The sequence below is a fragment of the Leuciscus leuciscus genome, assembly GCF_965113295.1.
Source record: "Leuciscus leuciscus genome assembly, chromosome: 16".
In the NCBI taxonomy this organism is placed as follows: Eukaryota; Metazoa; Chordata; class Actinopteri; order Cypriniformes; family Leuciscidae; genus Leuciscus; species Leuciscus leuciscus.
Genome location: NC_138740.1, coordinates 19,391,783 through 19,416,442, shown reverse-complemented (window position 1 = coordinate 19,416,442; position 24,660 = coordinate 19,391,783). Strand labels below are relative to the sequence as shown.

At 38.1% G+C, this 24,660-nt stretch overlaps 1 protein-coding gene across 1 annotated transcript; it reads left to right on the top strand.

The window, feature by feature from the left end:
* The first annotated feature begins 538 nt into the window (after positions 1-538).
* On the top strand, positions 539-23,336 carry pfdn1 (prefoldin subunit 1). Its single transcript, XM_082141056.1, has 4 exons — positions 539-679; positions 1,222-1,388; positions 1,478-1,562; positions 22,921-23,336. Exons 1-4 carry the CDS (start codon positions 647-649, stop codon positions 23,002-23,004), a joined length of 369 nt encoding a protein of 122 aa, XP_081997182.1. The 5' UTR covers positions 539-646; the 3' UTR covers positions 23,005-23,336.
* Positions 23,337-24,660: the final 1,324 nt, after the last annotated feature.

Sequence of the window (24,660 nt, the reverse complement as noted above, 5' to 3'; positions counted from 1 at the left end):
AACTGGGAAAGATGCAGGTCTGGCAGCATATTTGTAAACTTGTGCAATATATATAGTGCTTTGAGTAGGGATATGTTGGTTATGTACATGTTGAAAGGTTATATTATTGAGGGGTCACCGGGGTGAGTAAATAAATGTTATATACATCTGATATACTCATTTTGTTTAGTATGCTCAAGTCCAAAGCCTTAAGTTGGTTTACTGTAGTTTAAATCCCACACAGCAGAAGAAGCAGTGTGAACATACATGACTTTACAAGACAAAAAAACATGCTGATAATTACAAATATTTTCTCTAGCAATGTTGCACTGAGGTGAAACATTCTAGAATTAGTGCAAACTAGGTTGTAAACGTAGAAAAGGTAGTATGTATTGTATATTGTAAGCATATGTGACTGTGCCCTTTGTAACAGCATTACACATAAACATTAAATATGAAAAGACTCGTGCACTGTTATTCATGGGCTGCACTATTTTGAGATTGAGGTAGTGCCTAAAATCCTACAGTGCTGCCTACCTAGAGAGCATTTTTGCCCATCAGCTGATATTTCGAAACCGACAATGCTGTCTATCTAGGTCTCTCACTAGGTTTTACAACTGGCTCTTTGTTTCACGCATGCGCGGTGACTCATTCTTCTGTCAGCATCATGGCGGCTCCCGTAGACCTCGAGTTGAAGAAGGTAAACGGTGGTTTACATGATTTTTCACAGAAACTAAACGGGTTTGTTTACTTCGTCCCGATAAAATAGCGAATAAAGGTATTTTTTAAACTTAGGTAGATCAGAATTTTGGAATGGAACTGTAAAAGCAATGTGAAATGGCAATATGTAACCTCGGTGCACAAGAAACCTTTTAATTTTTGTATTATTTTTTTAATTTTTGGTATCAAGTCAAAATATAATTTTACACGTTTAGTAACTACTGTAAATCTTTATAAATTAATATGTATACATACATAAAATTGTGTAAGAGGCTTACAAAATATGTCTGTCATTTTCTGAAATTCTTTTTTGTATTTTGACTGTTGCAGGTTGTTTGCAACTACGTTATATGGTTAAGTCTATGGTTACCATTGTAAACCTTTAGCAAAAGTATAGATTCTAGTCTAAACTTTTAAGTTTCTGTTATTTCTGCACTTTCATTCATAGTCGAGTATGTAGTATAAACCCTCTCCTGGGTTCCTCTGTAATAACTCTCATGTTTTAACATCTGTATGCCACAGGCCTTTGCAGAGTTGCAGGCTAAAATGATTGACACCCAGCAGAAGGTGAAGCTGGCAGACCTGCAGGTCGAACAGCTGAGCCGCATGAAGAAGCACGCCAACCTCACGCATGCAGAGATCACTTCACTTCCTGACACCACTCACATGTTTGAGGGAGCAGGACGCATGTATGTACATTTCTGTTGGTGTAAATTCTGTGCCTGAATGAGACCTTTTTTGTTGATTATTTTGACCTCCTCCTCCTCACTTTTTCCAGGTTCATTTTACAGTCAAAAGATGAGATCACCAAACAGCTTTTGGAAAAGCAGAAGACGGCAGATGAGAAGATCAAGGAGCTTGAGGTAAGTTAGGAGCACAAAACCATATGAAGCATCTCTCTCAGACAGTTACACACTGTCAAGCACCTCAAAACTGTGTTACTTACACCTGGTATTAACATCCATCTCTCACAAGTAGCCTATGATAAAGAAATACAGGTGTGAATAAGGTCCAAAGCGTTTTGCAATGCAGTCACTAAAGTCAAGTCAAGTCAAGTCAAGTTTATTTGTATAGCGCTTTTCACAATACAGATTGTATCAAAGCAGCTTCACAGTATTAAATTTAAATAATACAACAAAGTTTGTTTCAAGAGGAATTTATTGATTGATAAAATAAAATTAAATATCCCCAAAATATCCCCAACTGAGCAAGCCAAAGGCAACAGTGGCAAGGAACCGAAAAACTCCATCAAGTGACCTAATGGTGTCCTAAAACTCCATCAGGTGACCTAATGGTGTCCTAAAACTCCATCAGGTGACCTAATGGAGAAAAAAAACCTTGGGAGAACCCAGGCTCAGTCGGGGGCCAGTTCTCCTCTGGCATTTATGAGCTAGAGGCCGGATTGTAGTTTGAACTGTAGGATTATATGAATGCCTGGCTGAAGAGATGCGACTTTAATCTAGTTTTAAACTGGGAGAGCGAGTCTGAGCAACGAACAGTATCAGGAAGACTATTCCAGAGTTTTGGAGCCAAATGTGAAAATGCTCTCCCTCCTTTGGTGGTTCTGGATATCCTAGGTATGACCAAAAGCCTTGAATTTAGTGATCTTAAAGAGCGCGATGGATTATAGGGTGATAGAAGATCCGTTAAATAGACTGGAGCTAAGCCGTTTAGGGCTTTATAAGTCAGTAGCAATACCTTGTAATTAATATGGAACTTTATAGGTAACCAATGCAGTGATGATAAAATCGGTGTTATATGATCATATTTTCTTGATCTCGTAAGAACTCTAGCGGCGGCATTTTGGACTAACTGTAGCTTGTTTATTGAGGATGCAGGACAACCAGCTAATAAAGCATTACAGTAATCCAGTCTCGAGGTCATGAATGCATGAACTAACTTTTCTGCATCAGAAACTGATAGCATATTACGTAGCTTAGCAATGTTTCTAAGGTGGAAAAAGGCTGTTTTTAGAGGTTTAAATGTGTTTTTAAAGCCACATTTTAGAGGTTTGGCAGGTGACACAATGCATTTGTAGAATAAATGCTAATAAAATTGGCTGTTAATGTATTATTACTTGAAAAAATTGGTAGAATTTCATAGATGTAGAGTTTAAACAGAACAATATCGGAATGCCAAATGCATGAACGCCCTCTCAAGTCGTATTTACCACTGGGAAGCTCGAGGATCATTTTGATACCCAACTTCTCAAGTTGGCCGGAGAACGATTGGTGCTGTGACTGGTATTCTTTACTATTTTTTTCCACAACAGCTACATCCCCTTGTCTTGTCGTTAAAGTAGTGCATATTTATGAATAGTCATTTAAAGCATATTGTATGTTTTATACACAGCAAAAATAGCCTGTATTTGACTGAAATTCCAGAATTGTCAGCAAGCTCACTATCTAGATAGAGCGGTGAGTGTCTATAGGTTGTCAATGAATCATGGTACGCTAAATATCATTATGGCTTTAATAAGATTTTCCCAATAAATAGGCAAGAATAAGCCCGGTGTCCTCCATGATTCCTGTTCTTTCAGACAAGAAATCACTTGAATGTGATAAGCTCGTAGTCATGACGAAATTTCAGTGACAGTAAAGACATTTATAATGTTACAAAAGATTTCTATAAAAAAATCTATCATGGTTTCTACAAATATATTTTGATTTTTTTTGAAAACTGATTTTTACTATTGATAATAAGAATTGTTTCTTGAGCAGCAAATCAGCATATTAGAATGATTTCTGAAGGATCATGTGACACTGACAACTGGAGTAATGGTTTAAAATGTAATATTATTTCACAATATTACTGTTTTATATATTTGATCAAATAAATACAGCCTTGTTGAGCATAAGAGACTTTTTTCAAAAACATAAAAAAATCTTACAAACCCAAATTTTTGAGCAGTAATGAACATACAGTGACTTTTAGGGGCTGTTTACACCTGGCCACTTCATGCGTTTTCTCAGATCGGATAGCTATCCGATCGTGAAAAGACCAGGTGGAAACGCATTCGAGACGGATTTGAATCCGATCGCTCAAACCACTTCAGGAGGAGATCTGAGACGCATTCCAGACGAAACTGGACAAGTGTAAATGCATCTGGTTGTTGAAACCACATATGTAAATTGTACTCCTCCCAAAAATGCTAAAAAAATAAGCGTGTGAGAGCATGTTATAGGCTATATGTAATGTTATAGCCAGATATGACGACGCTACTGGAACACGCATCGCCGCAGATGAGAAGCTGAGCATCTATTCATTAAACCAACGTGCAAACTATCGCAAATCAAAGTGAAAGTAAGTCGCAGACGCTTATCACACAATCATCATCATTAAAAGTAAAGAAACGAAATGATCTTACCAGGGCTGTTACTGCTCTCTCTTATTGCTGTCTTTGATTTTTAAAATTTTGAGCTGATGATCAATAAAATGCAGCTCATATCTGTTGCTTTCGGTGACGTGCACTCCATTAAATCTGCATATAGGGCGGGAATTGAAGATCGGATTTAAATCCGTTTCGCAAAAACACATTTATGTGACCAGGTGTAAATGGAATCGTTTTGATAAATGAGAAAACGCATGAAGTGGCCAGGTGTAAACAGCCCCTTAGTCATGGATGCACTCATGAAATGAAAGACCCTCCCTTTGAAGAAATCCAATCACAAGTGTTCACAGGAAATGCTTTTGAAGTGCATGTGGTGTAAGTGGTTGACCACTTCTGACCCAATCACCTGAGACGGATGTATTTGTATTTGTACTACTTGTATTTGTAGTGTGATTTTACCTTTTCTTTTCTCTCTTCTTGAATTTCAAGAAGACAGTATCAAAAAGCAGTTACATTATTGAATACATTTTTATCAAGGTTCTAATACAAAGATGATTAATACCATTCGAATAAACTAGGTTTAGAGATATAAAATGCATATGTAATTAAAAGGCAAAGGCCACATTTAAAGAAGTAATAAAATGTTAAAATAATGGAATGCTAATGAATGAATAAGATAATATTTTTACGCAAAGAGAACTTCTATGATTTATCTGTGTAACTTTTAAGTGTTTACACAGCAGGCATTACTGTAGCATGCTCAGAAACTGAAATGCTTGTGTGGTTCTGTTTCCCCCCCTAAATGCTTCACCCACAGTTTTGCAAGTGCAATCAGAATTTCACACTTGTTGTTTGTGGGTGGAAAAGCCCCCAGGCTTGTTTTAGCTCCTTGGTGCGATCATGGGGGTATGAGTGGTAAAAATGATGGGCATACATCACAGCGTTCCCATCACTATTGTAAAAACCACATGAGCTGCATGGCCCTCATGATATACTTATCTTCTCACAAACATCCACATGCTGCATGTCACATTATTAGAGCCGTCATCCTTATACCTCCCTTTTTCCCTTTTGCTTTATTTGACGAATATTTGTGAATAATGTAGCGCCAACCCCCCATGTTTGTTTTTGTAAAATACCTTCTAAATGTTTTGTGAAATTCGCACTCCTCTGACAATTATTGTAGTCAGTGAAAAGGTTGCACTGGAACTTCGTAGGTGGTCTGAAAAAAATTCAGTGAAAGAGCTGATGTGGTCATTCTTGATTTGACTTACCAAGACCTCTTTATAAGGAAATTGTGATGACAAATGTCATCGTCGTCATCATCTACGTGTGGGCCTCTATGAAAATGACTGCAATTGATCCAGTGTCGCATCATGTTTCCCTTTTGTGGGGTGTTGAATCGTAGATTGTGTCAGGTTTTCTGAGATCACCAGCCTTCTATTTAAAGTAGCAGCTCGTTGTTTCGAAATTTTCATAAATAATACTCTAGGAAAATTAAGTGAACTGTTCCTATGAAAGAGCTGATTTATTTTATTATTTCTGAAATATACTTATTACTATAATATATTTTTCTTATAAATGTTAGTTATAACCCTATCACAGTTGCTTTTTCTAAAATATAATTTCTTGTGTACCCTTGTGTAAAAGTTTGGGGTCTGTAAGATTTGTATATTTAATTAACACTTTTATTCAGCAAAGATGTATTAAATTGATCAAAAGAGACAGTAAAGACATTTATAATGTTGCAGAAGATTTCTATTTCAAATAAAGGGTTTTCTTACCAGTTTTCTGAATCCTAAAACAATGTTTTCCACAAAAATTAACTGCTTTCAACATTGATAATAATACGAAATGCTTCTTGAGCAGCAAATCAGCATATTAGAATGATTTCTGATGGATCATGATTCATGTGACAGTGAAGACTGAAGTAATGATGCTGGAACTTCACAGGGATAAATTACATTTAAAAATATATTTAAATTGAAAACAGTTATCAGTTAACAGTTAAATTGTAAACATATTTAACAATATTGCTGTTTTACTGTATTTTTGATCAAATAAATGCAGTCTTGGTGAGCATGAGAGACTGTTACTGACACCAAACTTTTGAATAGTGGTGTAAGTTTGATACTCAACCATTTACAAAATACATGAGGGATAATCCATGGCTAGCTGTGCATTAAACGATGTTAATACACAATGTGGAGGCAAAGAAACATCCTGATGCGAAGCAGTTAAAATGACGGTTATTTTTTGTCAGTTATGGCTCGTCAAGATCTAGCAAATCTGCCCACTTTAAATCATCTTTGCTAAGGAATATAATGTATTTTTTTATTTGATCAATAAAAGTCGCAGGGCAGCGTTAAGTTTTTGTGCTCCTAAATATTTCTCTGTGTGCGTAGCACTATCTCCGATTTATGTGTGCGGATTTGTGCTTCAATGAAAGCCGCGAAATAATATAGACCTGTGATTAAAATGACTGGAACTACCTGTGCATTAAACGGTTTTATTGCCCACCATCAGAATCAACTATTCAAACAGACCATGGTATAATGAAAATTAAAGCACTCTTTTCTCTCTTGGATGGTTTAACGCTAACCTGCTCACTATTAAGACAACCTGTTTTGTAAAATGGAAAAATGTGCATGACTTTAAGTTTGTAGCATTTTCATAACACAGAATATAATAGGAAAACTTTAAAGTCCCCATGTAGTCAATCATTGTATCCCTTAAAACTCATCCTTGATCACCAAAATGACAAATGTAAACGTTTTTTTCCTTAATTTTTCTTCATGCCTTAAAATAGCTTGAATGTAACGCTACACCATTGCCTCATTCAGTATATGCGGTTTTATGAATATGCAAATTAGCCCCGCCTCCACAAGCTCCACACTCACACCAGCTCAGAGATCCACTTGTTGATGATGATAACACGTTGACTTGATTGGTTACAAGGTAGTTTGTGACGTCAGAAACGCCTGCAATTTCAAACCATGTTATTGAGACTGTCTTTGGTTCATTGCAGTTTTAAGGAGAAAATACTCAGCAATAGTGTTGACTTATGAATTTGCTCATGGTTTGTCTTAAAGCATATTAAAAACACCACATAGACATATAAACAAGATTAAAAGCTTGATTTTCACCACAGGGGGACTTTAAATAATGAGCTGAAGAAAGCATCTCTTGTGCTTTAAACAGCACAAGCATTCAGTAAGCACCTTGTATGGCTGTTGGCTACACACAACCTTTCTCTGTGACCTCGGCCAGTTTTCAAATGTGTCTTATTATACTAAAATATGTTTTGCCACTGTAAGTGACAACTCCAATTCATAATGAAATTACCACCCATCAGAGTTGCTTGGACTGCAGCTACATGTCATACCTCATGAAACAGATTTTGAACTCGCATGAACAAATGTGTTCAGACAAAGTTCACATATTTCACTGATGTCATCGTTCATGACAAGAGTGAAAAGGCATCTGTTCGGGTGTTTTCCTGAATTTCAGGTGTGTTTGTGACCACCTGTGGCCTCATGGGAGGTCCTGTTTCTGACACAACAGCCTCCTATTTCAAACAGATTTCAGATCAATGCAGTTATTATTAAACTACATGACATCAGGGGGAAAGCAGCCGGCTTTTACTGACAACATCCCTTTATCATTTTTTCCATTTTATTTTTCTTACTCAAGATATGACCCCCGTCAGGCGAGAAGTTTTAATAAAAACCAGCACAGCCTGTCATCGAGGTGTCATACCATGAGACCTTCTATGGATTTTGCATGAGGGAAAGATATTTTAAAACTTTGCAAGTTCATGAGAAGAATGGGAGGAAGTGTATTTCCGTATGATGGGAATGTTCTAAAGATACTGTTAACTTTATCTCACAATGCACAGTGTTGGTTTAGAGATGCTTTATGGATGATCCATATGTCTTATCAGACTGAATAAATGGTCTAAATCATTCCATGATAGTGTGAATTACTGAAAATGTCTCTCATCTTTCAGTATCATCCCACCTCATGTCAACTGTGATGTAATTTCTCCCTTGTGGTAAATCATCTGCATGGGTCATATTTTCAGCAGAATGTGAGATATCAGTGCAGATGAATTTCACCTTTATATGAGTGTATAAATAAAGAGATGACGGGAACCACAGTGACCTGTGATGCAGTGAAACACGGGCACATGCGAGACTTTTTGGCCCTGTTTACACCTTGCATTAAGAAGCGTTTTGACCGGATTGCTTTCCTAGTGTAAACACTCATGTGGTCGAATGCGTTTGAACAGCCACAAAAGATTGCCTACTCTCCATCTACTAACCTATCGCGTAAACATTATGGGAAGCGCTCTATTCAGACGGATTTAAACTGTTGTCTGAAGACCCAAGTTTGGTTTGAAGACGATAAACCTACTGCTCTCCGTTTGTTTTCCGTCGTTTCCTTTCGCGTTCATGTGTAAATTGTTAGATCGAAAGATCTAAGACCCATAGACCGTCCCCTCGAAGAAATCAGGACAGAAGTGGTTGAAAGTGGACAAAAGAGACAGATTAAAACACCAGGGGCCTGTTTCAGAAAGGAGGTTCAACCAACTCTGAGTTAAAACTTGAACTCTGAGTTGACTTACCCTGAGATGGGAAACTCTGAGTTTTCGGTTACAGAACAGCTGAAATGAGTTAGTTCAATCAACTCTGAGTTGACTGACTCTGAGTTAAGCGCGTGCACCACAACTATAAAAAGCCATTATCAATGGAGCACAGATATTATGAGTCACCATGGCAACAGCGCCAGACATAAAGAGGTCTGCACGTTTCTCACCTTTACATTTTAATTAGTTATACAGTGTTGGGTGTAATTAATTACCAAGTAATCTAAATACTGCAATTTAATTAAAGGGATTACTCTTAATTCTTCTGTAATTTAAAGTAAAATCTGATGTAATTGCATTAGACTATAGAACAATTCTGTATATTTAACATACATTTTTAAAAGGTATATTTTTAATGTAACCTTCTCCCTCTACACACTTTGGTCAATTCAAGAATAATTCATGCAATTGTATATTGTTTATTTGAAAGCATTAAAAGGGCAGTTTCTTGTCTCTCCTTGTATTGTTCAAGTGGTTGAGGTTGATATGGGATTTAGTAATTAGTAATAAGTAGACATTAATCTAATTACACTGTTGAAGATGTCATTTGTAGTTAGTAATACAAGTAACTTACCCAACTGTTATAATATCAGAGGTGAAAGAACAGTATGTTATTCAACCTAATTTTAATTTTCATGTAGGTACAATCCTGCAGGCACTAAAAGAACATGGCAGCAGCTGAAAATGAAATATAAAAACATAATTCAATTAGGTAAGGCTTGAGCATATCATGGGTGTAGGCTACCTGACTTTACATTTGACATAAATAACTAAATAGCATCCAGTGTCTGCAGTGCAGCAGCATTTTTGGCTGAGGGAATTCCTGGAGGGACTTCAGAGCCAGTCACTCCCGAAGATCCAAGGGCCTTCATAAAATGTAAGAGGTTTACATGTGTCATTTTTTATATAGGCTATATTTATTATAAATATATTTCCATTTATTTTACTTTGGGTTGGGTTTTTTGTTGGTCCCGACATATTCTGATGGTAATATCTGTCTTTTGGAGCCTCCTGCCCCAACAGAACCAGGCAGTTCTAAGTAGCTTACTCAATACACCAGAAATTATGATAAATAATGTTATAAAGTGTACTCAACCAAATGCTCATCTTCACATGACAATGAGGATAAAGAGTTTCTGCTGCCACAGAGAGGTAATGTTAATATTATGTGTCTACACATCACACAATCTACACATTCAGATTTTTTTCACATATTTATGTGGAGTAGCCTATAGAATACAAGTTTATATCCAAGTATAAACGGGTATTCTTATCTCCTCCCCCCACCCCCCACCCCCCCACACACACTTCTGGTGCACAGATGAACACAGTTCAGTGATTTTCAGTAAATGCCACAGTTTAATTCTGTAGAATTTGTTTAGAACTACATTATGTAACTCTAATCTACTACTGTATTTTCATTTGCAAGTTAATGAGCAATATTTTATTTATTATTTTTATTAATAAAAATGTAGGCTACTGAAAGAATGAATGAGGTGTTTAAACACCACTTCCTCTTTAAAAAAGGGGAGGACACCGAAATAAACTCTGGGTTTACCGAAGAAAACCTGCTCCCGACCAGGTTAGGTTCACAGAGTAAGTTACCATGGTAACTGACTCTGAGTATAAGTTACCTCTCTTTCAGAAACGGGCTTGACTTACTCTGCTTTCTCAGGTTTAACATACCTCCCATTCTGAAACAGAAAACTCAGAGTTTCCCTCATTTCAGGGTTAACATACTCAGAGTTTTCACTTAACCTCCTTTCTGAAACAGGCCCCAGGTGTAAACAGATATGTGTCTGCCTCGTCTACTTGTGATCTGATCAAACAAAACACATCTTAACACAGGTGTAAACAGGGCCTTTGTAGATCAGGTACAGTAGTCTAGTTCCCCTTTTGTCTGGGTCTGATGTGTCATGCAGTCGTTTCTTCATCTCTTTCCAGATCTGAGTCTGTGTTGACAATATAGATCATGTCAATATAGTCATGACCTTGTGCAAGTATTTACCCTTTGGCTATAAACATTGTCTAGCATCTTTTTACATGTAAGGAGTATAAGAAACGAAATCGTCTTTCTTTCTTTCATTTTCTTTCTTTCTTTCTTTCTTTCTTTCTTTTTTTGTTTTCTTTTGTCTTGATCATTTGAGCCACGGGTTCCTGGTAATAGACATTGGCAAATTTTATTTAATTTTGTAGCTCAGTTTCCACAAAAATATTAAGCAGCACAACTGTTTTCAACATTGATCAGCAAATCAGCATATTAGAGTGATTTCTGAAGGATCATGTGACACTGAAGACTGGAGTAATGATGCTGAAAATTCAGCTTTGCATCACAGTGCAGTCTTGGAGAGCATAAGATAAGCTTTCAAAAACTGATCCCAAACGTTTGAATGATAATGTATTAACTTGAGCTGCTTCTGAATTTGTGTATTATCATAATAAGTACTGCATTTGATAAAGAACTTCTCTACTGTTAATTCCGACATGCAACTTTTGCCATACGATATTCATTGCAAGTAGACATATTTGTCTCATATGTCAGGGTTTGTGTAATATCAAACAATAATTGGTGAAATTTAGCCTATTTGCCTGTAATAAAATGTGCTTTCCTTTGAGTGGCACTGCGTATATTTGACGTCAAAGTGATGTGGAAAATGTATTTCCTTGTTAAGGCTGATCAATTTGCATAGTTTGAAAAATGTATTTACTCTCTAATCAATTACTCATTTAGATCCCAACTTTGCATAGGCACATCTGTTACTTTGCATGTTTATTTTACAGGAACTCTTCATTGAAAAGGAAATTAGTTTAAAGGAAATATACCTGAAGTGTAAATGAGGGCTGTGAGATCATAGGCGTTCACTCATATAAAGTATTTCTGAGCTTTGTGTGTGTTCTGGCCCGGAGCGAGTGTTCTGCACCGTGTCTGGGCCTGTCTGTCTTTGGCTTTGGTGCACTGGGCAGTTTGGGTGTAATTCCAGGCTCGGTCGTGACATCATTGTGAATAAATGCAGGGCTGGTGACATCTGGAACGAGGCCCAGGGCTTCCCTCAACAGGCAGAGAGTGAGTGAGAGCGCAACATGTGATGAAGCCCAACCCCAGTGGAAGAAGTATCTCGTAAAAAACGACTACAGATTTTTTTTGATTCCACTGTGACCATCACGTATCTCATGGTGGCCAGGGGCTAGATTCACAAAGAATTCTTAAGAATAAAGCTATTTTTTATTTTTATTTTCTAATTTAAGAATACATTTAAGAACATTTTGCATTCCCAAAAACCTTTCTTAATACAAAATGTAAGAATTAAAATTTCTGAAACGAATGTTCTTAAAAATCATCGAAACTAACCTCTTATGGTTAGGATAACCTCCAACTTGTAAGGATTTTTCACAAGTTGCATTTAGGAACATTCTCCCAAACTTTATCATTTATCTTAAAGGGACAGTCATTATTTACTCACCCATGTTGTTTCAAACCAATAAGACTAGGTTAATTTTCAAAATACAAATTAAGATTTTTTTAAATAGAAAGGTTTCTGCTTCTCCATTGAAAGTCCAGGTAACCAAAACTCAGACGATCCATAAAGGTCATAAAGTCGTCGTAAAATAAATCAAAATTAATGGGGTGGTTTAATCCAAGTCTTGTGAAGACACATGGTTGCATCCTATGATGAACTGATTTAATTTAGGCTTTTATTTACATCTAAAATTAATGACACGCATGCATGCACATGACATTTGGTAAAGACATAAGCTGAATTGCTTGTGCGTGATGCGCGATATCTAAGTTTGTTCTAACATATGACACACATGCGATGCACACATGAGCTTCTGTGTTTAGTTTACCATAAGTGATGTGCTGTATGTTTGTTTACTAGTGAATAAAAGCCTAAATTAAATCTGTTTGTTTAATGTTCAATTTAATGATGGTGATTGTTAGTGTTTGAAAGGCAACCCCTGAGTCACACAAATGTTTCAGAAGCCTCCTTGCTTTTTTAACGCCTGTGTACAGTCAAAACACATAGCTGTCATTTTCCGCCTAGTACATACTGGAACCGCATTTAGATCTCAGGGGGCGAACGAACTCATGGCTCCTTTGACCTCCGTATTCACACAGCCTGGATGCGAGGCAATTCGTTACGAGGTAACATGATGTCGTCAGCATCAGAGCAGCGCCTTGGCCCACTCTCCACCCTCGTGATCCCCATACATGACTGATGACTCCTGGGGTGACAATAACCCCACTGCTGATTCCGTTATGAGGTCATAATTGGCCCATGATGCAGATGGGCCTCGTGTCCGCGGCGGGGGGTGAAGCATGTCTATAGTGAAGCATGTGAGAGAAACCTGTTGACATGACTGTAATGGATCTGTCAGCTCCCTTCCCTGAGTCTTAGCGGGGTATTGTTTGCTGCATTTGCAGTGAAAGATGGGAGAAGCATGTTATTAATACTCCAGTGGCGGCAGGAGGGAGATGCTGCAGAATTAGTTGCATGGCTTGGGTGTCAGTGCATGGGGACAAATGTCCTTACATGGCACTTTCATGCCCACATCTTCTTTGAGACGCTTGATAGATCTCCTCACGCTCTGCAACTCATTTGACTTTGTACTCTTGATCTCTGCAGTGGCACAGAATTATGCTTTCATTGAAGACTGCCCATCAAATTCAAAGAATTTGGAGGAGAAAATAATTGACAGTATTAAGATAATATATAAAATGTGAGATGAACGATGAACAGTTGTGCTGCTTAATAGTTTTGTAAAAAAAGTGATAATTTACTTAAAATAGAAAAAAATTGCTGTCACGTTTTGTCAATTGAATGTATCGTTGTTGAATAAAGGTATTCGTTTCTTTCACAAAAAAAGACAAAAGTCTTACTGAGTAAGTCTTACTACTTATTGATGATTACTAGACTATCACAAGCACAGTTTTGACAAAACCTCATATATGTCTACCAGCTAGATTAACTAACATTATATAACATCAGGTCAACTGCCCCAAAACTCTACATGGCCGGATATTGGGAGATATTAGTTGCTTGTTGATAGTGTGAGGTTATTGATGTTCCATAAGCCTGTAACCTGGAAACTGTGTAAACATCAAATTAAACATGAATTTATATTGGACTATAAAAACCCAAAGCAGAGAGGGGACTTTGGCTTGTAATATAAGATGTCCACCACATTGCCGCCACTGACATTTATGGATTCCTCACCCCTTTAATGTTCTGTAGGTGTTACTGTAATAATCATATAGTTAATACAATCGAAACTACTTTTCTTTTGCAGGATTTAATGCAAGACATCTCAGGTGAATAGGGTAAAAGTAACTAATAGATATCACCATACTTCCTCAGTGGTTTTCTTAAATGATTAAATATGCACTAATTTGCATACATTTCCAGAACAGAAATATCTCTTTTTTGAACTATTAGTCTCAAATGTTTTTAAAGAAGGGATTTTTTATGTCTCTTTTTGTCACCCCATAAACCAGAAAATACTGTGAACAGCCAAACAAATAAATAATAATTCACAATTTTTTTAGGAATAAAATGTATAAGATCAGGCAGATGACAAACCCCTCAGAATGTAATGATTCACTCATTTCCTTGATGCATCAATTACAAATCCTGATGATGCATATGCATCAATCTTGAAACATGGATTTTTGAATTGTGAATAATTAGTTTCAGTCAATAATCAATTTAATCGAATGAATTGCAATTCGATAGCGATTCAATGCTTTTAAATATATAAGCATTCAATTATTACATGCGTGTATTAATGAAGACGCTGCGGCGTGATTCGCAACCACAGATCTCCCTCACAGATACGCCCTGCACTCTTTACTGCCTTTCTCTGGATTGCGCTCGCTCTCCGTTCTGAGCCGTTTTAGAGCAGCCCGTGTTTGATCTCTCCTCAGAACAGCCACTGCTAACAGATTCACAAATGATAGCTCTCTCACAATAGTGCTATAGTCTTTAGTCAAACCACTCAAACCATTGATAAAGTCATGGAAATAGATAAAATCCTGTAACATGAAGCTTTACTTGTAATTTAAGTGTGAAGATACATTTCAATAGCTCAGATTGATTTAAAACTACGCTTATTCAAGGATGCGCATTAAAGGTGCTCTAAGTAACTTTTTTACCTTAACTGAACAGCTTCGGAGTCATTGGAATGGTTATATTACAAATTTTGGGTTGAATGGTGGTCGTTTCGCACCCCCCTGGTGCCCGTGAGCGGAAAATACGCACTTGCAACTTTGAGCCGGCGGGCCGCCGGCCGCCGCGTCAGGAAGTATCGCGTGATATCAGGTCTCGCGATGTAAACAATTGCTTTACGGCCAAAAGAAATCTGCTAAAATGCTGTCATTATTGCGCTCCCTCACGCTGTTTGAACCCGAATGAAGAAGACGTTTTAAAGAATGTCCCATCTGCTTTGATGTCGTTAATCTACTAGCTTCTGGTGTCTGAGAATCGCCAACGAGTTTTTACAACCGTGTTGTCAAATATCTATTCCGAAGCTGTGGGGGGAGCTCTAGAGAGAAATCTGCGAGCAAAAAGCGAGAATACAGCGAAGAAATCCCGAAATTACTGAGCCCTGCTTTAATTGCATGGATGGAGCAAAACCGATGTAAGTGTTTAAAATGGGATGGCAGGGACAGGGCGATAACCATTGCAAAGTACCTGCGTGACTCTATACATAAACAGAGAAGTAGCTCCGGCTACAAAGACGCATGAAACTAACATGAGCTAACATCTAACAATGGACAATGTTTTTTTTTGCAATCTTTGTCCCATGAAGGTCGCTGTGTAATTCGATTAAGGGGCGGCCCAAAAGCTGTCCTCGAGCAGATCGGGAGGTTTAAGGGTGTGTTCACACTTGGTTCTTTTGGTCTGGACCAAAAAAGAAAATAATGCATTTAGTCCTGGTTCGCACACTGTCAATTTTTCCTAAAGATAAAACAATATATATTTTTCGACGTACTTGCGGAGCATCCAAACCAATGCTGTGTTCTGGGCTAATCGAATCGAAAGCATATAATCGTGAATCAAATCGATTTGCTGTCTACCCCAAGATTCACAGCCCTAAATGTACTGTAATTTGAAATCTATAGACACAAACAGATTAAGTGTATATACACTGCTCAAAAAAATAAAGGGAACACTTTTTAATCAGAGAATATCATCAAGTCAGTTAAACTCCTGGGATATTGATCTGGTCAGTTAAGTAACAGAGGGGGTTGGTAATCAGTTTCGGCTGCTTTAGTGTTAATGACATTAACAGCAGGTCCACTAGATGGGCAACAGTGAGACAACCCCCAAAACAGGAATGGTTTTACAGGTGGAGGCCACTGACATTTTTTTCCCTACTCATCTTTTCGGACTGTTTTTCACCAGTTTTGCATTTGGCTAGGGTCAGTGTCACTACAGGTAGCATGAGGCGATACCTGGACCCTACAGAGGTTGCGCAGGCAGTCCAGCTCCTTCAGGATGGCTCATCAATACGTGCCATTGCCAGAAGGTTTGCTGTGTCTCCCAGCACAGTCTCAAGAGCATGGAGGAGATTCCAGGAAGACAGACAGCTACTCTAGGAGAGCTGGACAGGGCCGTAGAAGGTCCTTAACCCATCAGCAGGACCGGTATCTGCTCCTTTGTGCGAGGAGGAACATGATGAGCACTGCCAGAGCCCTACAAAATGACCTCCAGCAGGCCACTGGTGTGAATGTCTCTGACCAAACAATCAGAAACAGACTTCATGAGGGTGGCCTGAGGGCCCGACGTCCTCTAGTGGGCCCCGTGCTCACTGCCCAGCACCAGGGAGCTCGATTGGCATTTCCCATTGAACACCAGAATTGGCAGGTCCACCACTGGTGCCCTGTGGTTTTCACAAATGAGAGCAGGTTCACCCTGAGCACGTGACAGACAGGAAAGGGTCTGGAGAAGCCGTGGAGAATGTTATGCTGCCTGTAACATCGTTCAGCATGACCGGTTTGGTGGTGGGTCAGTGATGGTCTGGGGAGGCATATCCATGGAGGGATGCATAGACCTCTGCAGGCTAGACAATGGCACCCTGACTGCCATTAGGTATCGGGATGAAATCCTTGGATCCATTGTCAGACCCTATGCTGGTGCAGTGGGTCCTGGGTTCCTCCTGGTGCACAACAATGCCCGGCCTCATGTGGCGAGAGCATGCAGGCAGTTCCTGGAGGATGAAGGAATGATACCATTGAAGGGCCACCACGCTCACCTGACCTACATCCAATAGAACACCTCTGGGACATTGTGTTTCGGTCCATCTGACATCACCTGGTTGCACCTCAGACTGTCCAGGAGCTCAGTGATGCGCTGGTCCAGATCTGGGAGGAAATACCCCAGGACACCATCCGTCGTCTCATTAGGAGTATGCCCCGACGTTGTCAGGCATGCATACAAGCACGTGGGGGCCATACAAACTACTGAGTACCATTTTGAGTTGCTGCAATGAAATTTCAGCAAAATTGACAAGCCTGCTACATCATTTTTTCACTTAGATTTCCGGGGTGTCTTTGAATTCAATCCTCTGTAGGTTGATCATTTTAATTTCCATCAAACGATGTGGCATCCTTTCGTTCATAACACATTACCCAGTCCATATTAGTATAGATATCCAGCATGACATTTTTCCCCATTGAGATCTGATGTGTTTTCAAAGTGTTCCTTTAATTTTTTTGAGCAGTGTATAATAAACACTTAAGTGTATTTTGTAGGGCTGCCCTCAACTAAAGATTTTTCTAGTCGACTAGTAGTCGATCATGTAAGCGATTAGTCGTCTAATCGCACGTGTATATTAATAAGCCATATGAGCCTTAATATAATACATAGCCTAATCAGCGCTCAAGTGCCACAGCGCACCGCCAAAAGTAATGATTATGAATGTGTCTTGAAAAAACAGCAAGTAGACGGTCTAAACATTTTAATGTGTTTTCCGCTGCAGAGATTAAGTTGACGATGTTGACTCGTCATCTCTGCAGTAGTGGACGCACCTATATGCACGTTTCATACGGATTACATAATCTGAGAATATTTGTTAAAATTTTTGGTCGACGAAGCCTCTTCTAGCCGACTAACGATTAGTCGAATATTAGGGGGCAGCCCTAGTATTTTGAACGTTTACTTTCCACTAGTCTGAAATAACACATTAGGAAAAGCCAAGTAGCGCAGAATCTCAAAATTGAAGTGTGCATGAAAAAATATTTTTTGCCTGTAGTGTCTTGCCTTTAGACAAATATTGCAGGGGCGGTGCAGCTACAGTTCCTGTTTCAATGGCCCTTTTAAGAATACATCTTTTGTTTCTGAAAGACAAACATCTCTGCAACTCAAACCCAGTTTACGAATTCCTTCGAGGCATCTTCCACCCTTTTTTTCTCTAGAATTATATATCGCTAAAGCAACATTCCTTTGGCAATTGTTTATGTTTGATTTTGCTGAAGCGGAATGTTGGCATATGAAAATCTGCAGCTGTTCTTTGCCGCTCATCCGTTCTGTTGGCCTTTGTGGCAGGTCATCGCTTTTCAGAAGCGTCACCTCTGCCTTTTGTAGTGGAGCCGGCAACAACAAAGGGCTCTTTTACAGCAGTTTCTGCGCAGACTATCTGCCCTGTCATCTGTGTTCTGACAGAAGTCACTATGGGCGGCCCTCACTCCCATGAGAAGATCCATTCAGGCCACAACAATGAAGGCTTCTGCTGTCCGATTCATACAGAACCGCAGAAGAGAGAGCCACAAGACCTCTCTTTGTGCCTTCTTCCGCATTGTTCTGGGAAGGTCAGTCTTCTGAGGTATCATTATCCGCATGGAGAGTAGTGTTTCCATAACACAGCGTGTTTGGGCAATGGGGAATCCCCCATTAGCTGTTGGGTTCTTTGATGATAACCAGTTTAGTGCAGAATTTAGTGCATTGATCTTATATGATTGTGTTATTTTGAGTGACTTTTTAGTATTATAATGTTTTATTATGGTCCTGATTTGATTTAGAGAACCAAAACTGAAATGTTTTCTGTGTTCTGTGAAATTGCACTTTAAAAAAAAAAACACACTGGCTGCTGTGGTTGGCAGAAATTCACTGTAAAAAATTATGACAATGTTACAGGTATTACGTAATGGCATATTTTTCAACTTATTACTGTATATTTCATTAAATGATATTATGTTAATATACCATTATATAATCTACTTAAACTACCCACATCTTAATCATTGTACCTTAGAATACTAATAACCACCATAATAATAGAGGTGGTAAAACAGAAAGTCACATGATGATTAATAAGTGGCCTGTCCATGAAACATGATCAATACTCGTGTATAGACGGTTCACAGGGTCATACACACTAAGACAAAATACCATTAGGGTTACACATGACATCAAATTTATGAAATAAACGTTTCTAATTCGTAGTAAGATAAAACAAAACAATTTATGTGAAAATATGTGATGTTTCACCAGGGGCCTTTTGGGAATGCAACTTTTTTTTTTCCTCTATAAGTTATATAGTAATATATAATCATTTTTATTTGCAAAAAAAAAACATAAATTTGACAGTATTTCACAGTAAAATTAATGTGATGTTAAACCATTTTTCACCATAGATTGTATGTTAAGGTAACTGACAGTTAACCAAATAACAGATTTTTTCCCTAGAGTTTTTTTTACAGTATTTTTCTGTAAAAATTACAAAAAAAAATTTGAGTCTGGCTTTCTTTGATAGATTCATTAAAGAGATCAGCATTTAAATGGTGCTATTTCAGAGCTTAATGGAGATGCCCAAAAGTGAGCAAGACACACACATACATATACCAAACGGGGCATTCATGTAGTCAAAAGATTGATTGTTTGGCACTCAGCTCAGCAGAGCTGTGTAGGAGGCAAGTGCCACTGAGTTGGGATCATTTCTGTTCCTGCAGACACTTAACGGCTAGTTTCAGCTTCCCAAACACGGATGTAGTAGTAAATGCAACATTACTACACCGAATTTCCCATGTGTATCTTGAGCATCTTGTCTTTTGCATATGATTCACAGAGCAAACCGGGAACAGGATTCCCCCTTTAGTTTTTCAGCTTGTGTGCTGTGCTCTTTTTAGGCATGCCTGCCCCACCCAAAATGAGATAAATCTGTAAATAAACCACTGGAATAATCTTCTTCAGTACAGCCGGCTCCTTCATTCAGTGAAGGGTGTGTCATACTGATTCAAACCAGTAACTTCCAAGTTTGTGAGTCATTTTGAATGATTTATTTAAAGAACCGAGTCATTTGCTTGGGAATCACAGGCCACACAGACTTATGAAAACGTGTTTCCTTGACATAACTTTGCAGGACACATTCAGTTTTGACTGCAAGCTCACAACTCGAATAAAACATATACACTACTGTTCAAAAAGTTTGGGGTCACTTTTTCTGGGAAAGAAATAAGCAAGCAATGATCAAAATTTGCATACGATTTCAAAAATATTAAGCGCAAATGTTTTCAACATTGATAACAAGAAATGCTTCTCGTGCACCAAATCAACACTTTCTGATGGATCATGTGACCCTGAAGACTAGATTATTGAAGCTGAAAATTCAGCTTTGACATCACAAAAAAATAAATTGTATTTTAAAATTTCAAATAGTAATAATGAATCAAAATATTCAATAATGAAAAAAATAGTAGCAATATTACTGTTTTTACTGTATTTTACTGTATTTTTTAATCTAATAAATACAGCCTTGGTGATCTCCAAGACACATCTTTCACCCAAAACTTTTCAATAGTATTGTATATATATTATAAGTGTAATACTGTGAAAATTACATTTGTTTGTACAAACTGAGGGTTAAGTGATGAGTGGTACTTTTGATAGAATTTTTTTTTTTGCATTTAACCCAGAATAATCATGTTTCTGTACATGCATTCTGGGTGTTCTGATGGTGGTGACATTCCTTGGTAATGGATATATTTAAAGGCAGCCAAACAAGTCATCAGTGTGTTGTACCACTCGCAGTCCAACTCTATCAGATGGATGGCGGGGGTAATGCAACATTCTGCACACCCCTGTTGGCCATTGTTTTCCCTCCTGTGTCATTTTCTGCCCTCTTAAATATTTTCATGACCTTTCTTCTGCCTTTCCTAGCACTGCAACCTATAAATAAGTGGCTTTTCTGTAAATGTCCATAATGGGGAGGTATGGGTGAGTGAGCTGATATCAATTGTTATCATATCTCTTATCATGCTTGCTCAGGGAATATTTTCCTCACTATGGAATGCAGACTTATCACAAAACAGATGCCATGGTGTGAAAACCCCATTATCAAACCTCACCCTCTCATGAAAAACAAGCAAGCATTTTGGTAACCTGTATCATCGGTATCTACATAGGCACGTACAAAAATCCAAAAATACGCAAGCAGTTTTGTACGCAAACAAGCCGGATGATATTCCAAAAATAAACCACCACTTCAATGAACAATTGACTCATGCATTTATAGGACAGAGTTTGGATATTTGTCTCATTCCGCATTCTTTTTTTTGCATATTTGTGACACATTTGGCGTAGTTTGAATGGAAAGTTTGTTCGCAGGAATGAAACCGTAACCGAATACCTGTTTTCATACAATAGTCAACACATGAGCCCGTTACTAGGAAAACAAGACAATGCATTCAAAACTCAATGAACAAGTTATTTAAAAGCAGAAATAGGTAGTTTGCTCTTTTTTTTTTTGTGGCAAGCCACCAAAGGTTTAAAGGGATAGTTCTCCCAAAAATGAAAAGTTATCAGTTACTCTCACCTTCATGTTGTTCCAAACCTATAAGATTTTCGTTTATCTTTGAAACACAATTGAAGGTATTTTTATTGAAACTGGAGAGATGTCTGTCCCTCCATTGTAAAGACCATTCCACACCAAAACCGCTTCAAAAAGTTGATAAAATTGTCCATATGATATGCAGATTTTGGATTGGGTTCAGTTGGTCATGCAGATTTGCTGTGTTGACAAAGACTTTCAAAGCAAGCAGCTTTGTGTTGGTTAACTTTGCAAATCCACTTAAACAACTTGAACTACTTGCGAAATCTGCTTGGGGAAATATTTCGCCCTCACAAAGAATTCCAGATTGCGTGAATTCCTATTGAAATGACTGGATTTTGTCATCTAAAATTTGCTGAACAACAGTAAATCTGACCGCACCTTAAAGCCTACTTTTACAGTCTTTATGAACGTTTTTGAAGCATTTTGGTGGAAAAGACTTTCAATGGAAGGACAGAAATCTCTAATGTTGCATTAAAAATGTCATAATTTATGTTTTGAAGATGAACGCACGTCATACAGGTTGAGTAAATGATGACAAATCCCTTTAAGGTTATTGACATCTCATTTGTTTTTTGAGAACGTAGCTGCATTAGGCTATTCATTCGTCACTGAGGGGGGACGGAGGAAGGGTGGGATTCCCAGACAGCAGTGAGCTAATGTGCAGTGATGCTTGGTTACAGATGTAAACACATGCCTACTTAAATCATTACAGAGATGTCAGCACACAAGCCTCATTTCGACCTACAACCACATGCAATTAAAATACAGCACACTTTCGGTTCTTTTTTAACCACTCACAGACCGTGAAATTGGGATATAAGGTAAAAACTTGGGTTTTTAATGTTATATGTGTCGCACAACATTTGTGTTATGTTGAAAATGTCTAATTTCTTATTTATTGTGTTTATGAGATTGTGCCACATCGCCTTGGGCAAAGGTTTTATGTGTGTGTGTGTGTGTGTGTGTGTGTGCGCACGCGCACTGATTTGACTCACTTATTTTGCAACACATTGCCGGAAGACTTCAGGTAGAGGCCTGTTACTCTACAGTATCTCGGCCAATAACCAGGTGTTGGCCTGTGATGAAACATCCTGCCACACGTTGCGTAATACATTCACACTTTCTCTAGCATGCGTGCAACACCTTTAACAGAATCTCATAGTCTATTCTGATTTTTGTATTTAGAGACAACGAGAAACCTTTAACCTGATTTATACTGAGCAATCAAAGTTAATGTCTGGTCACAACCGTCTTTGAACTTGATTCAAAAAAAGATCTGCTTATCTTATCTTAAAGAATTTTAACAGCTCTGTCACGCAGTTTGGGGAGTATAAAGGGTGTGTTCAGAATATGTTTCCGAATATGAAGTTACAGCTAACTTAATTTAGTCTTTTCCTCTTTGTTTTCTCCACAGCAAAAGAAGACATACCTGGAGCGCAGCGTTAAAGACGCGGAGGACAACATCAGAGAGATGCTGATGTCTAGAAGGGCCCAGTAAAACACTCACTCACAACCATCCGCACACAAAAAAAACCTTCTCGTCACCTTTGAACACCGTGCCCTTAGTTTGAACATGTTTATGCATGTATTGGAGAATACTCATGTCATTTGTCAGCTGAACACAGGAAGTTTATTTAGGTTAATAGTTAAAAATGAATGTACTGTGATTCGTGTGACTTCGGACACCTGAGTATTCTGTACGTGTTTTTAAGTTATTGATTGTTTTCTTCGACAGGTCTTAATGGGGTTTTTTTCTATGGTTTTGTAATAATGCAAAATATTTTTTTTTTATGTAAGCAGGTGTTAATAAAGGTGTTTAAAGACAGCAAATTCTGTGTATGTGTGTCATAGAGGGCGCAGACAGTCATTTAGATATGATCTGAATGATGTAGTACTTTGATTGCTGTGTTTTGGGGATTGCTGTGTTTGTGCCTCTACATCACTCGTTTCCTGTCAGTCCCCCCTCCCCCCGTCTCGTCTCTGTCTCTTTTCTTCTGATCTTAGACATTTGTTGCATAAGCCTGTGAAAACTTGTCTTTCAGGCTACTGCCTTTAAGCTGGAAAAGAGAAATAGCCCAGACTTCTGTTTAAGTCTTCTCCAGACAGCCCTTCCTGTGTCTTTCCTGTGAGCTCAGTCCTTCGTGATGCAGTTGTGCGTCTGCTTGATATCCTCCTTCCTCAGTAGGGAGCTGAATTGCATAGATAAAGCAATAGAGGATTTTTCTAAATGTAAAGCTTCGAAATTGATATGGTCATTGTTATGAAAGCCAGTGAGTTTCTGGTTTTGCCTCAAATTTATACATGGCGCTCTTGAATATTTAATTCTAACTGGTCAGTCACGTCATTCTACTGTCAAATAATATCAGATCTGATATTACTCCATGATGTCTTTTCATATAATAATATGCTATATTAACTCAAAACAATATTTAATGTCCATTTATTTATTAGGTAAGTGTCTGTGTAATATATGGGATAATGTGGCCTACACACAATCGTTATTGTAAAGATGCATTCACCACGTGGTGTGGTCCTGATCACCCTATCTGTGTTTATTTGGCAAAATATTCTTGAGATAGATCAACGAAATATGACGTCAGGTTCACTCAGATGAGGAGTTGATCTGTTGCGCCCTCTACTGGCCGCAGAAGTGAATATCGCAAGCTCCACATATTATGTGACCACAAAACCAGTCACATGGGTCACAATTTTGATTTATACACATGAAAGCTGCATAAATAAGCTTTCCATCGATGTATGGTTTGTTAGGATAGGACAATAATTGGCCGAGATACGACTATTTGAAAATCTGGAATCTGAGGGTACCAAAAATATCGAAACATTGAGAAAATCGCCTTTAAAGTTCTACACTTATGTTCGCGATTGTGCTGCATTCACTCACAAAAATAAATGGTTTATGTATTTACGGTAGGACATTTACAAAATATCTTCATGGAACATGATCTTTACTTATCCTTATGATTTTTGGCATAAAATAAAAATCGATCATTTTGACCCATACAATATATTGCTATTGCCACAAATTTACCTGTGCTACTTGTGACTGGTTTTGTGGTCCTGGGTCACATCTAGTTGTGAAGTCACGTGTTCATTACTGCAATATAGGGGGGTCCAAGAGTACAGTGGAAGATTT

Coding starts and splice junctions, on each gene's coding strand:
- pfdn1 (XM_082141056.1), top strand. CDS start 647: ATGGCGGCTCCCGTAGACCTCGAGTTGAAGAAG. Junction 1,389..1,477: donor TTTGAGGGAGCAGGACGCAT/GTATGTACATTT, acceptor CACTTTTTCCAG/GTTCATTTTACAGTCAAAAG. Junction 1,563..22,920: donor AGAAGATCAAGGAGCTTGAG/GTAAGTTAGGAG, acceptor TTTTCTCCACAG/CAAAAGAAGACATACCTGGA.